Source organism: Zootoca vivipara, chromosome 15, assembly GCF_963506605.1.
Source record: "Zootoca vivipara chromosome 15, rZooViv1.1, whole genome shotgun sequence".
NCBI lineage: Eukaryota > Metazoa > Chordata > Lepidosauria > Squamata > Lacertidae > Zootoca > Zootoca vivipara.
Window position 1 is genome coordinate 39,189,129 of NC_083290.1, and position 15,142 is coordinate 39,204,270.

The 15,142-nt window shown below is 42.9% G+C and overlaps 1 protein-coding gene across 2 annotated transcripts; it reads left to right on the forward strand.

Moving 5' to 3' along the window:
* The first annotated feature begins 847 nt into the window (after nucleotides 1-847).
* BAG4 (BAG cochaperone 4) lies at nucleotides 848-14,844 on the forward strand. Of its 2 annotated transcripts, none has more exons than XM_035139612.2 (5): nucleotides 848-1,142; nucleotides 7,278-7,379; nucleotides 9,639-9,893; nucleotides 11,122-11,376; nucleotides 13,358-14,844. In XM_035139612.2, the coding sequence occupies exons 1-5, from the start codon at nucleotides 969-971 to the stop codon at nucleotides 13,856-13,858; spliced, it is 1,287 nt and encodes a 428-aa protein (XP_034995503.2). In that variant the 5' UTR covers nucleotides 848-968; the 3' UTR covers nucleotides 13,859-14,844. The 2 variants fall into 2 exon arrangements, with proteins under 2 accessions (XP_034995503.2, XP_060139022.1); XM_060283039.1 differs by lacking the exon at nucleotides 848-1,142 and adding an exon at nucleotides 1,152-1,516.
* Nucleotides 14,845-15,142: the final 298 nt, after the last annotated feature.

Below are 15,142 nucleotides of genomic sequence, written 5' to 3' on the forward strand. Positions count from 1 at the left end.
TGTTGGATGGTGGTTGATGATGTAACAATTTGGCCCCGCCCTCGGAGATCTGCCTTTCTATTGGATGCTGCTGGAGTCTTCAGAGCTTTTGCTGGTGATGTCTAATTTGGGCACCACTTTTTTGTGTTTAATCATTATTTTAGGTATGAAAGGCATAACTGCCAAGTATCCCATTTTTTGCGGGAAACCCCCGGATTTTAATCGCATGCGGCCACCACCAAGATGGCCACCGGGCATGTGTAGAAGCGACTTCCGGTGCCACTCTGCCCGATTTCCGGTGCCCACACATGGGCACAGTGGCACCCAAAATGGAGGCTCCCTGGCAGGTAGGAAATCCGGGGGATTTCTCTGATTTTTCTCCATTCAGGAGAACAGCGGGAAATGGTTACGGAGGAAGGGTGTCACATCTGCGCACGCAGTGTGAACATTTAAATATATATATAGACATTTATATATACGGTAGATAGGTAGATAGATAGATATAGTGTGGTAGTTTCACTTTTATGCTCCTTTAAAGGTCAGTTTACCGCTTTTGAATGCCTGTTTTGGCATAACTGTACAATAGAATCACCTGTCCATGTCTACTGAGCAGCAAAGCAAGCTCCTTAGAAGTAAATGGAACTTCCTCCCAGGTAAGGTGTGCACTGCTGACCCATTACATTTCTCTCCAGGTCTTCAAGGGTTACCCTAAACTGGTTGACGGAGGCGAAAGCTTTCCTGATCGGATGCTTTCGCGCGGGTTGCTTCTGCGGGTCTCGTTCGCAAGACGTCAGCAACGGCTGGTGACGTCGCCCAGAGGCAAAAACCCCCACACAAATCTTTCAGAACTCCCCTCATCCGGGAATGCTATAGCTGGCGAAACGCCTGTTTACGATAAGGCAGGGAGGAGGAGGCGTGTCTATGACAGGAATGAGATGCGCAGGCGCATTGCTTTCTCAAGGGGACTAGGAGAGAGTTAAGAGCCCTTAATGGCGGCGGCGCTGAGGAGACTGTTACACGGAGCGGAAGTGGAGCGGGCCCGACCTGAGCCCGAGCCTCCTCCGCCACCGCCGTGGGGCGTGGAGGGTCGCAGGTGCCCGCGGCATCGCGGCGGCGGCAGCGGCAGCGAGAGAACGGTTCGGGCCGGCTATGGCGGCTCTCAGGTAACGGCCGAGTCCTCCCTCCTCTTTCCCCCCTCCTTTTTACCAGGGTCTGTGACGTAGGCGGCCCCCCTCCCGGTGTCCGCGAGGCTTGAGCGTTGCCACGTGCGCCTCTCATCTGTTACGTCTCCTCTGCTGCTTCGACCGCCTTGGGAAGGGGGGGGGAGTCAAAGCGGGGCGAGAGGGAAGGAGGACTGGTCCTCCCGGGCCAGCCCATCGCTAAAAGGAAAATGTGTGCTGGTTAATGCAGGGCAGATGCATTGGCTTTTCCTCACTTCACGCTCAAACTGAACTAAGGACAGGCGACCTGGCTGGGTCCACATAAGGGAAAGAGGGGAGAGAAAAATAAGAACAATCCGCTTGACACTAGTAAAATGGTAAGTCTTGTACTGTATAATTGTAGTCTCAATCCAGGCGATTCCCCCCTCCCCCCCTCTTACGTACTTAAAAAAATTGATTTGCCCTGCACTCCAGTCCAGTCCAGTCCAGAACAGAACAGATGACTGCTATTGACAGTTCCTGCTCCTCGGGATTACAGTCTAAATAGCATGGCACAAAAGGAAAAGACGTTGGAAGGGAGGAGGAGGAGGAGGGTGGGAAGCAAGCCTGATGGCTGTAATAGTGATACTGTACTGGGTCTATGCTGCTTTCTGTCTCCTTTTAATTATGTGGGATGCCCATCCTGTCCCCTTGCAAGCTGTCATTTTAATACATTGGAGCCACTTGTGTGCAGGTGGGAGGATTGCAAAAACTGATTAACAGTTTCTAAGGGCAGAGCTGTGCTATGGTGTGTGAAATTTGGCACAGAAACTGCTTTGGTCATCCTGTATGATGGCCTTTGTCGGGAGAGAGAGATAGGGGCAATGTGTCCTTGTTAATTCTCCTCAGCATTTCAGCAGCTTTCGATACCATCGACCAAGGTATCCTTCAGAGTGGCTCTCTGAGTTGGGGGTAGTTAGGTGGCACTGCTTTGCGTCTGCTCTGGCCCTACTTGGATGGTTGCTCCTAGAGGATGTTGCTTGGGGAGTGCTTTTCAGCCCCATGGAGCCTTCAATTTTCTCCCCTATGCAATTTAACATCTACATGAGCAGGGTCATTCGGAGTTTTGGAATACGTTGTCAGCAATTTGCTGATGACACACAGCTCTACCTCTCCTTTACATCTGCAGGTGAGGCAGTGGATGTATTGGACCGTTATCTTGCCTTGATAATGAGAGCCAACAAATTGAAGCTCAATCCAAATAAGACTGAGGCACTGTTAGTGGGTGTTTCCCAACAGACCAGATGGTTGGGAGTTAGCCTGATCTTAATGGGGTTACACTGCCTCTGAAGGAGCAGGTACATAGCTTGGGAGAACTCCTGGATCCTCTGCCGTTGTTTGAGGCTCTGGTAGCATGGAGTGCCTTCTATCATCTTCAGCTGGTGGCCCAGTTGCCCTCCTATCTTGGCAGGCATAGCTTAACTTCTGCAGTCTATGCTTTGGTAACCTCTAGGCTAGATTACTTCAAAGGGCTGCCTTTGAAGACTGTTTGGAAACTTCAGCTGATGCAGAATTTGGCAGCCTTGTTGCTCACTGGGGCAAAACAGTTTGAGCGTATTACACCAATCCTAACCAGACTGCTCTGACTGCCAATTTGCTTCTGTGCCCAATTCAAAGTGCTGGTTTTGATCTCTTGTTTTGACCTCTTGTTTTAAATGCCTAGGTCTAAAGCATTTTGAGGTGGTGTATCAAATCCTTCAATGGTTGTGTTGGCTACCAGAGGTGACCAGTGCTAGCTGTTCTGTGGCATGGTTTGGGGGAACAACTGCAGCACCATCTCAAAATGCAAACACAGGATTACATGTGTGAAAGCACCCTTAAAAGAGAACCTCATTTCATGTGGGATGTTTGCATTTCAGTGGAGAAAGTGTTTTGCTTTATTCATGGTTGTGTGGTGTCCTTTCTTCAGGTGGTTTTTTAACAATGTGATGATTTCAATCAAGTGATTTTGTCCTATGTATATTTTGAGGTGTTGTTGTTGTTTAGTCGTGTCCCGACTCTTTGTGACCCCATGGACCATAGCACGCCAGGCACTCCTGTCTTGCACTGCCTCCCGCAGTTTGGTCAAACTCATGTTTGTAGCTTCGAGAACACTGTCCAACCATCTCGTCCTCTGTCGTCCCCTTCTCCTAGTGCCCTCATTCTTTCCCAACATCCGGGTCTTTTCCAAGGATTCTTCTCTTCTCATGAGGTGGCCAAAGTATTGGAGCCTCAGCTTCGTGATCTGTCCTTCCATGGATCAATGCCTTGTCGTGGCGAAGGGGCTTGAATAAGTCAGAGAAGCTATGAGCTATGCCATGCAGGGCCACCCAAGATGGACAGGTCATAGTGGAGAGTTTTGACTAAATGTGATCCACCTGGAGAAAGAACTGGCAAGCCACTCCAATATCCCTGCCAAGAAAACTCCATGGACAAAGACAACAGGCATATTTTGAGGTAGATCAGTCAAAAGGCATATTAAAAATAGGATCCTCCGTTTGCACATTTTCCTTGATGCACAGCATACCAACTTTTTTATTGTAGCACTTGTTCACACTGGTTAGTGTGCCAGGCATGTTTATTAATGTGTGGTTATGACTGTGGGAGATGCATGTGTCTCCAAAATATAGTCAAACCTGCAGTGAGAAAAGTGCTTAAGGCACCAGTCCTATTTAGTTTGAAGATGTGGCCGATTTGAAGCTACAGATTCACATATATTCAGTTAAGGAGTGTATGATATTACTTTTTTACCAAGAGCAAAATGAAGATTCTGAAGGATATTAATGTGCTTGTGCACATTGCTGGAATTGTGGGCTCCACTCCTGTCTTTCCTAGGCTAGAGTGGGAGGGATTGGCAACAAACAAGAGGCTGGCTTCTTGTTACATATGAACAGCACTTGCTGTTTCTCTCCTCTCCTCCCATGAGCAGTAAGCTAGGATTTGCTAGTGGTTTCTTGGCGGGGAACAAACCAAAGGCAATAGTTTGTATGTAATATGAAACCAGTCTCTGGTTTGTAATTTCCCTCCAGGCTGAGAAAACAGGTAGGAATAATGGAGCAGTGAAGAATGCATTCACATTAAACCATAGTTTATTTGACCAGGAATATTTACGAACCAGGAAGCAAACGTTTTACTTGTAACCACACCGGAGGAGGAAGAGCACGAGTCTCAGGTTTGCCCTGACCTGTTCTCATAATACTCAACCACCCTTTCGTATTGTATTTGAAGCAACCCCAAACCAAGCTAGTTTGCTCTCATTAAAATTTTAATTGGCGTTGTTAACATATCTTTATAGTATCATAATGATACAAAGGTGCTGTATAGGCTTAATTATGATCAGTGCTTTGTACAGTGGTACCTCGGGTTAATAACTTAATTCGTTCTGGAGGTCTGTTCTTAACCTGAAACTGTTCTTAACCCGAGGTACCACTTTAGCTAATGGGGCCTCCCGCTGCACTGCCGCTGCACGATTTCTGTTCTCAAAGTTCCTTAACCCGAGGTACTATTTCTGGGTTAGCAGAGTCTGTAACCTGAAGCGTCTGTAACCTGAAGCATCTGTAAACTGAGGTACCACTGTATATGGTGTTTTAAAAAAATCAAAACTGATAAATCATTTTGTGAAAAGACAGTTGCTACAAAGCTTTCTGGCAAGATTGACCTCTAATCTTGATTCCTTCCATTACTGTGTGTGATTCTTGTACAATGGCTATTTTGGGAAGACTGCTTTGTGTCTGTATTTAAAGCTACTTCTTCACAGCGATGCTTGCTGCACATGCATATAGGCCTTGGTTGTTGTAAGTTTCTACAGTGATTGGGAATATAATCACTGGAAAGATGAAGTTTTTCTCTGCTGATTTGGGTATATTTTTCCCAACCCAGATTCCTAGTTAGGTCATCTATATACTGTAGGTCATCTATACTGACTTAATAAAATAGTTAATTGTGTTTGTGGTATCTCAAGTACAGTACTGCAAAAAGAAGCCAGCATGAAATACAACAGTGCAGTTTTACCCACAGATTTGTATGTTGCTGTTTAATTACCAAGCTCTGATTACCTCCAGGTTCTACTGTCGTTCTTTGTATGTAGGACTGCATTTGAAAGCTATCCAGAAACTGCACTACATTCATAATACATTTGCTAGGTTACTAACTAGGAGTGGATGCTGGAAACACAATTTGCCGGTGCTTAAAGAGCTCAGCTGCCTTACAGTCTGTTTTTGAACACAAAAGTGCTGATGTTTAAAAGCCCAACATAGCATGTGACTGTATTCTTGAGTGAACATCTTCTGCCATATCACAATACCTATACAGTATACAGAGATCTTCCCCAGATGGGGTTCTCCAGTTGCCTCTGCTATCTGAAGCAAAATGGGGTGGCAACAGTGGAGGTTCCAGTGCCCAGCTTGTGGCTCATCTAGTGTCAATGTTGATGTCTTTTAGGAACATAGGAAGCTCCCTTATACAGAGTCATGCCGCTTGCCCTTCTAGCTTAGTACTTTTCACTGACTGGCATTGGCTTTGCAGCATTTAGGTCAGCAAATGTTTTCAGCCCTCCCTCCCTGGCAATACAGTACCAAGGATTGAACCTGTGACCTCCTGCATGCAAAGCAGATTCTTTACCACTAAGCTTCCGCCTTTTTAGGGGCCAAGCAAAGACCATCTTATTTTTCCAAACTTTTAACCTCAAAGGTATTTTATATCTGCTGGGATTGCTATTAATCCTGTATATTATTGTTCACTGTTTTATTGTTGTTTGCTGCTTTTGTTTATCTTGTGAAGTCTCGTAAACTGTCCTGGAAAAATAAATTTAAGGATTATATAAAAATATATAAAAATGTGTTAATATTTTGGGATTTTTGTACTTGGACACTTTTGAGGGGGTAGCTAAGCTTGGTTGACCCAACTTAATGTGATAGCCATAATAATATATTGGAATTTTTAATGATTAAATTGTATCAAGAGGTGTGCAAGCAAGCTTTTCTGTAATTGCTCACTGAGATGTGAATATGCTCCTGCCTTCCAATGTTCTGGTGAGTGAATACAGTATTATTGGAAATGAGAACCAGGCCCTTATTTTAAAATTTTATAGCACCAGTAGGGTTCCTACAACAAAACATTGTCATATGAACAGTCTATTCTGGTTCAAGTCATACCATTCCTGCAACTGTCAGTTAGTATTCTGTGTACTAAAGCTGCTTTGTTTTCTTTTTTTCTTTAAAAACTTGGAATTTCTTTGTGTAGACAGTTTTCATCCTTGTCCCTGGGAATATTAAAAACAAAGTTTCTTAATGTGAATCAGAAATTGCTTATTTGGACAATGATATGAATCCGTCTACTATTTTTATATCTATATAAACGCAAACAGCAGTGTAAGAGGAATTATTTCTGTCACAACCACAGCAGGGCAGAAAAATTATAGCAGCCTGGCAGCTGCTATTTGCATTCACATCTAGTTTCACCCTGAATTTGAAGTAATAGCATCATTCCCTGCGTACTAACCCTTGCCTGAAATAAAGTTTGTTACTCTTTAAACTGCACCATTCACCACAATTTTTTAGTCAGGCTCAACCTGCCTCTCCACTGGGGCTTGGCTGATAAGACTAATCTGTACAGTATAAGAGGCTGGCCCAGCTGCTTTTTGGAAGAACTGGGCTTTACAGTCATACTTCGGAAGTTGAACAGAATCCGTTCTAGAAGTCCGTTTGACTTCCAAAGCGCAGCTTCTGATTGGCTGCAGGAAGCCCCTTCGAACGTTCAGCTTCCAAAAGAATGTTTGAAAACCGGAACATTCACTTCTGATTTTTGATCATTCAGGAGCCGAAACGTTCGACTCCCAAGGTGTTCGGGAGCTGAGGTAAGATGGTATTTGCAAGAGAAAGAAGGAAGCAAAACTTGCTATTACTATAAGTCTGCTGAATATAGCTCCATCGCCATGGATTGGAAGAAAATAATTTTTGACTATGCATAGGTCTGTTGAAACCTTCATTAACAGTTTCTATATTCAGAGTCCTTTTAGGCTACATACAATAATTCAAGGAACTAGAAGATTCTAAGATTTTGATACATTTTCAAAACATGTTGATGATTTTCAGGAAGTGAATATCTTGTTTCTTTCTTTAGGAGCACCCCCCTTATCCTGGATATGGTTCGCATTACTGGAATTCATCTTCCAGAACTCCCTACCCAAGCCCATATTCTGTTGGACCAGAGCTCCAAGGCCAGGTATAGTCATAGGACAATTTGTCTGAGAAGTGGTCTCTCATGGAAATATTGGGTTATTGAATACAGAGTGGATGGCACTCCAGTGTTAAAATAATGTTAAAGCAATGTTAAACTTATTTTCATACTGACAAGTGGTGATCATTATACGGCTTACTACTCGTGGAAGACCTCGTAAACTACAGTTGTGCCATCCTGTGTGGCTGTAGCACCCGGGTGTGAAATGCCATGACGCATCATGTTGCAGTGATGAAGGAGGACCTTTACACATGTTCCCTTGCCTTTCACAGCAGCCTGTAAAGCTCATTAGATGACCTGTCTCAGATTTCCTATTAAAAGATCTGTCGTACAACAGTGTAGTCTGTTCAGAAAAATATTGATACAAGGCTGCTTGCTCTGGACAGAACAAGTTCTTCCTTATCCGAAGTACCTGTGTGGTTCCTAATAAACCCTTCAAATAGTTCAAAAACATCTTGTTCCATTTGCTACTAAAGGCAGCCTTGCTGGAGGCTGGTGATATCCTTGGAAACAACTATATCTTAGTTTTACTTCTTTAAAATAAGAATACTAGTATAGGCTTTTTGATAGGAGCATTAATAACTGATTCTTGGGGAAATAAGGATTGTAAAAAAGTTAGCATGCCTTAGGAATGATTAATACCGTTTAGCTTTGTCTTTGAGATCAAGACTTTGGTGCTATCATCTACATACATTCTGAAAGGATAAATTAAATTGCCCAAGCTTATAGCACCGTGTACCAGTAATACGCCATTCTCCTTTAATAGTCCTTTCAAAGTGCATTCCTAAGTATAAATATTTCATTTGTTGCCACCTCCCGGATGAAGGTTGTTATCTGATTACTAAATAACTTGCTAGAGTTCAGTTTGTAAATGTGCACTGAAGTTTGCTAATTATTGCTGGGCTATAATAATAGAGAAATGCTACATAAGGGCGATTGTGACATAGTGGCTTTGATCTGGAGAACTGAGTTCAGACCATGCTCATCAACCAATGGATTTAGGCAAAGTATCATATACATACACATTTATGTAAGCTATATTTGTAACTTGTGTACTAAATTATGTTATAAATGTTTTCCTCAAACATTTATTTTCCTTTTGGATTAAACAAGTGGGCCTGATTTTAGTACAAATCTGAGGCTATAAGGTAGATGAGCATTGTCTCATATTTAAGATATTTAAGATGGGAAGGGTTTAAGGTGAAGTTTGGGCATAGGCAATAATTTAAACCAGGGTCTTGGTCACAACTTTATACCAAATCTCAACCTAGCCAACCACATCAGCTTGTTAATAAGAATGAAACCATGCTGCCCACCTGCCACATTAAGTTTTTTGGAGGACGAGCAGGGTGCATTTTTAATATATTTTTAAAAGCAGAACTTGCTTCAGAGCTGGAGAACGTGTGACTTGAAAGCAACCAACCAAAATGGGTGGGAAATTGTATTCAGAACAGTGATGCAAGAAATTAGGTGATTGCAGAGAAAATCTGCAACAGTGTGCAATCTCTTGCAAGTAAGTGTTGTTCAAACATTTCCAGAAATCACTGATGGAAATATGGAAAATCTCTGCTCAGAGGCACTAAAACTTCCAATATATTCCCACTAGAGGGCACTTGGTGGTTTACCATCTCTTCGGCAGTGCGACCATTTCACATTTATTGAGTACTGTAACTCTGCAAGGTAGAGTACCAGGAGATGGGTTCCATCCTTTTGGGTTTACAATAGGAATAAGAGAGCTGTGGATTCATTAAGCCCAGATAACAAACCCTATGAAAATGTGTGGTCTAAATGACCAGGAATGCAGACTTCTCAGGATCTCTTGGCACTTGGCAGAAATCTGACAGCCAATTTTCGTGTTGCTTAGGTAAGCAGAGTCTGTACTAGCAGCTGTTGGAATAGAAATGCTGCCTTGCCTGGTTCCAAAGGGAATTATTGATGTTGAGGGATGCAACAAATTCTGCATTGAAACAGGATTGTGCATAGCAGGGCCCACACAGCATTCTATGCTACCTGTAACTGAAGGCCTGCATTGTCATTGTCAAGAAAAAGCTTAGTGAATGTGGCTTCTACATTCACTGCAGAAATGACACCTACTGAGCTTTATTTGTTAAAAAAATAAAGGAACCATCTTTGGCCCAGGATTGACAGCATAACTAGCTCTTGTCCAGGAGTTTTTGAGACATAATACTTGATTTGCTGTGCAATCAAGGTTGATTTTAAATAATTTACCCTCTTATCTTCTAGGGAATTGATCCTTCCTACACAAATGGTGTTTATGGCACTCCATACTCTACTCCTGGGACTGGGCCGCCATATTCCAATATCACACAATCAAATGCCTATTATTCCTCAGGGCATCCTCATGCACCATATTCCACAGAGTCTCCCAATGTATATAGATCACCATCACCAGCTTCTAACTGGAACTACCCACCACCAGACTGCCCAGCTGAAGGTTCCATGGTGAGGAGGCAAATACCAGGATATTCTCCTCCACAGGTAAGGATCTAGTGTGGGCTGGTGACATAATTTCATTGGCTGCATTGGCTGAACTGATTGGGTGCATCCTTCTACCATTGACATACAGTACTATTAAATTATTCTTGTCTTTAACATTCATAGACTTTAACCTGTTATGCCAGATGCTTATACAATCATCTCTTATAGCTCCAAAACATATAAGTTATTGTTTTTCCTGGTAACTATCTCCATTCCAATCCTTTGTAAGCTTACTTGGAGTTCCTGAGTTGATGGGACTTCCTTCCTAGCATTCATGTCTTAAGTTACAGATTATTTTGTACTCTCAGTATCCTGCATGAGCAGATACTTTTGAAACTAAACTCTTATTGCAAATTCCCTGCACAGGACAATACTTTAGTTTAGCAAATACAATGATACCTTGGTTCTCTGACGTAATCTGTTCCGGAAGACCGTTCGAGTTCCAAAACGTTCAAAAACTGAAGCGCAAAGGGCTGTCTGCAAATTCATTTGAGAAAATTAAAAAACATGCAGTGGAAGCTGTTTGACTTCTGAGGCGTGTTCGAAAACCGAAGCATTTACTTCCGGGGTTTCGGCGTTCAGGTTACGAAATGTTCATCAACGGAGACGTTCGAGAAACGAGGTACCACTGTATTGTGAAAAGCTACATATTCTTGCTGATATAGTGGTGGAGGGGAGCAGGGACTTGGCTAGGTGTCATATAGGCACAAACAGTGCTGTCTACACCCAGTGCCCAAACAATATTCCCTAGCCTGTCTTCAGTTTGGAACTGGTTAGAGAAGCAGTGTTTCCCTCCCATCATTTTATTGTACCCTCTGAAGCTCAGCCCAACTACAAGGACATTCCCTGCCTTTATTCATCAGCATGTTTCCGTGTGCTGCTCTGGTTCACTAGAAGCAGCTTTGTCATACTGTCCACATGACCTGGAAGCTGTACGCCGGCTCCCTCGGCCAATAATGTGAGATGAGCACCACAACCCCAGAGTCGGTCATGACTGGACCTAATGGTCAGGGGTCCCTTTACCTTTAAGTTGGAGACACAAGGCTTGAGTTTTTCTCACCACCCTCACCAAAAAGTGTGAACTCTTGCCTTGGCAAGCAGAATTGTGGATCCCTGCTTCTGCAGTTAACTGCCAGCTTAGTCTTATTTGGTGGGTCTCAACATTTAATTAATGTGTTCTCATAGGCTACGTGAAGAAACCATATCTTATTTTTCCTTCGGCCTGCAGACACCAAACTTTCCAGTTCCACCCTATCCGTATGGCGACTGCAATCACAGCATTCCACAACAGAGGCCCCCACCACCACCTCAGCCAAGACTTCAGGATACAAACTGGAGACCTCCTCTCCAGTATGGAATGCATCCTCCGTATGGTTGGTCTCCTTCATCAACAGGACATGGGAGTCAATATGTTGCAGAATCCTCTCCTCCATGGCCTCCTAGTGGAGTATCAGCTCCACATGCTCCAAATAACAATCCAAAGGTAATTTTTGAGGGGAGGCTATCTTTCCCCAATGCTTGTCCTCTGTTCATTGTTGGGAAGCTTTTTGTATCAATGGCTATTACATAAAAGCTGCTTCCTAACTAAAGAAACAAATAAGTTTATCATCAGTATTAGCTTATTTAATGGGCTATCTTTTGAATAAATTTGTATATGGGCAAAAGTATTGCTGTAGAAAATAGGATTATTGTTTTTAGATCAAAATGTATTGTAGCAAGCATATTTAGAAGAGCAATTGCGCCTAAGTGTGAGGGAAGAGAGAATATCTCTTAGGATGATGCCTACCACCTGCAGTTTTTAAGGCATCTGTATTTGGGCAGGGGGGGAGAGAAATGGTGCCCAGTTAATTGGCACTGTTTTGGTCAATTCATAAGGTTTTTTTAATCTGCTGATTTGATTATGTTGCAGCCCAGTTTTAAATATGTATGTATGTGTGTGTGTGTGTGTGTGTGTGTGTATATATACCATACACACACACACACACCTTAATCATTAAAAACACTCTTATCAGCTTAAAATAAAATATACATGTAATAAGAGCAAAAAAGGAATTAACAATAATAAAAAATCAACATTATAAAAACAAAAAATGCCGAAAACAAGTAACACACACACAAAAGAAGAAAATTGAGTAAATATAACTGCCTTAACATTTATGAGTCGTTTTCCCAGCTAAAGTTCTTCTTGAAACAACATGTTTTGACCAAACCCATAAAACCATAAAGTGTCAGACTTTATGAAATTCATCTAAGAGTGTTCCACAGGGTGGGTGCCACCACCACAAAGGTCCTACTCCTTGCCGCCACCCATCAGGCTTCACATGGTTGAGGAATACAAAGTAGGGCTGATGGAACAGATATGAAGGGAATCACCCTGGAAGGTGGTGGTTCTTAAGGTACCTACATCTCATACCTTTCAGGCCTTCATACATGAACAAATCTTGAAGTTCTGGCATCCTTTGCTTAATGCAAGTAGTGAAGGAATAATTTGGTGCTGCTATATTAAGCTTATGTTTTTTTCTGTAGATCACCTTTCACCTCTAGCAAAGCCTAAAGTGGTAGGTGCTAGCCTAGTCCAGCTCCACCTTGATAAGCCATCTGAAATGGGAGTATAACTTTCTCCTCAGGTGTCTCTAAGCTTGGAACCCACAGGCAAGCTTTCCAGCCCTTAAGCCTCCCATTGTACTTGCTTATAGGCATACAGATGTGATCTTTTGTTGGTTTCCCAGAGCTCTGAATTGTTACCTGGACCTTCTTGGAAGGGCTGTGCTTTCCCTCTATGCTTGTTATTGTAAGGTACAGAAGAATAGTCTACATCATTATCACCTGGCCAACTTGTGCCCTTGTTCCTTTTATCAGCAAAGGGATTTTCTCAGCTAGGACATAGGCCCTCTTATGCTTCTGTAGACATTATAGCATAGGCAGATCTAGTTTGCATTTTCAGTAGGATAGGAGCAATTTCCCCCTTGGCTAGTGAAGTCACCCTTAATTAATTACAGGAGTGGGCAACCTTCAGTCCATGAGCTGAATGCAGCCTCTTGGTCATTTCTTCAAGGTCCCACTTCCCTGCTGCTAAGCTGTTTCTTGCTATTCAGTTGAGAGAGAAAAACCTCAAGAGCTTAGTCTGCCAAGTGTCTAGTATTCTCCCCCTCCCTCCCTTTTGGAACTGCTTATGGGTTGCAGGGCCTATGCAGGTCACCTGGGATTCAGGTTATTATGTCATTCCACATTGTGATGTCAATCTGACAGGCTCAAAGTGCAAGTCCTGTCCCTGGTGTCTTTCAGTGCTTGGACCTTTTTGCACTGACATCCTGAGCATGCAGACCTTACTGATAAGCAGAGAGGCAGCCTGGCAGTATTGGCAGCCTAGGGATCTGTGTGCACAGCACCTTTGCTGCAGGATGTGGGGTAATGGGATTGTTAGAGTTGGACACCATGTTGAAGACGCTTGTTTTTTTCTTTAGGACTCTTATAACCAATTGGAGCAAGGAAGTGACCAGCAGGGCTACTTTTCTGAAGCCAATAACCTGCCTTCTGGGACCATGAATGATTACAAGCCGGCACAGTTTGATACTAAGCCATCTGCTTCCAACCCCAAAGTGCAGTATAGTGCGCAGCCCCAGCTGTATGATAATGTACATAGGAAACCATCTGTGACTGCTGACCATGGACCAGGATCTAAAACCAGTATTCAGACTCCATCAGAGACACCAGATGTGCCATCAGGCATACAAAAGGTTATGCAAGTTATGGAGGGGGTTGAGCAGTTGGAGGAGGAGGTGGACGAATTTGTAGGAAAAAAGACAGACAAGGACTACTGGCTGCTGGAGGAAATGCTGACCAAGAAGTTGTTGGAGCTGGACTCTGTGGAGACTGGTGGTCAGGACAATGTACGGCAGGCAAGGAAAGAGGCCGTTCACAGAATCCAGGCCATACTGGAAGAACTGGAAAGAAAGGGGCTTTAATGTAGGTAATAATCCTAAGGCCTCCAGTCTTTGAATTCCCAGAGATATCTAGCTTTGTCCGATTCTCAGCCCTCTTTACCACCCAAAGCAATAAGTGGGGACTTGCATTTTAATTTTAAAATAACACCACTGGTTAGTTGGTTGTGACTAAATGACGATTTCAAACCCAAAGTCTTGGTGATCCTACCAATGAATGCAGGAGAAGGGATGAAGTGCTGACCCTGGTGACCGAAGACTTCAGCTATAGCAGCCTCCATGGATATTGCCACATTTTTCCAGCCACAGAAGGAAAACACTGGGTAAAAGACATTTTGGTACCAGAGCGTGCATCTCTGAAGAGATCTCTTGGAACACCAAGGACTTCAGCTGCTCAACTAACATGCCAAAATTCGTAAGGTACAAAGACTTTTCAGTCGCAACCCAGTGCCAGTAAAACCAAGACTTCGTCTCCCTAGCTGCTGCTCTTGTGTATTATTTCCGCCTTCCTGACTCCTTGCCATATAAATTGTGTAGTGTTTGGTAACTTTTGGGGTACTTTCTGTTAAAGTGCAACCATACAGTATGGCAGCCAAAGCCAATAGATGTTTTATGCTATATTTTCTCCTTTATCATGCAGATATAATCCACAATGCTTTTTCATGAAGTAGGCAGAAGGAAATGCTTTGATCATTGCAAATAAGAGACTGATTGTAGGAACTGTGGGCCAGAGGCATATCAGGACAATTGTGCTTAATTGTGATGTCACTTCATATGTTGCAGTTTTTTGTATTCCACTTTTAATCTTGTAACTGATTCAGTATGATCAACTCTATAGGTGGCAGGGAAGGCTACTGCTGTGAATCTTTTAACTCCTCACAAAGTGGTTGTTGCTCCAAACACAAGAAATAAGCCACTTAGTTTTAAAACATACACTTATTGCAAAGCATCTTCAAGTAAGAACAGTATTGGTGTATCAGATCATTAAAAATGATAAATTGGGTATTAAATGAATTGTGCAGTGTTCTGTTTTGAGTGACCAATTTTATGAGCGAATGTATATATACACATTCCCATGCCTGTCTGTATAAATGAGATGGGCATATATAATGGCACAATGGGATTACACCCTGGATACACTAAAGTTGTTTCCTGTGGCATGATGCTTGGTACGTCTTTCTTAAGAGAAAGTATGGCCTGGTTTTTAATACTTGGCTACTGAATTGAGTGTCTATAAATTTGTGTAGTCCTCCATAATGCCCAGTTGCACCGTTGGCTGTCGTGGCAGTGAGTTTATGAAGTGTCAGA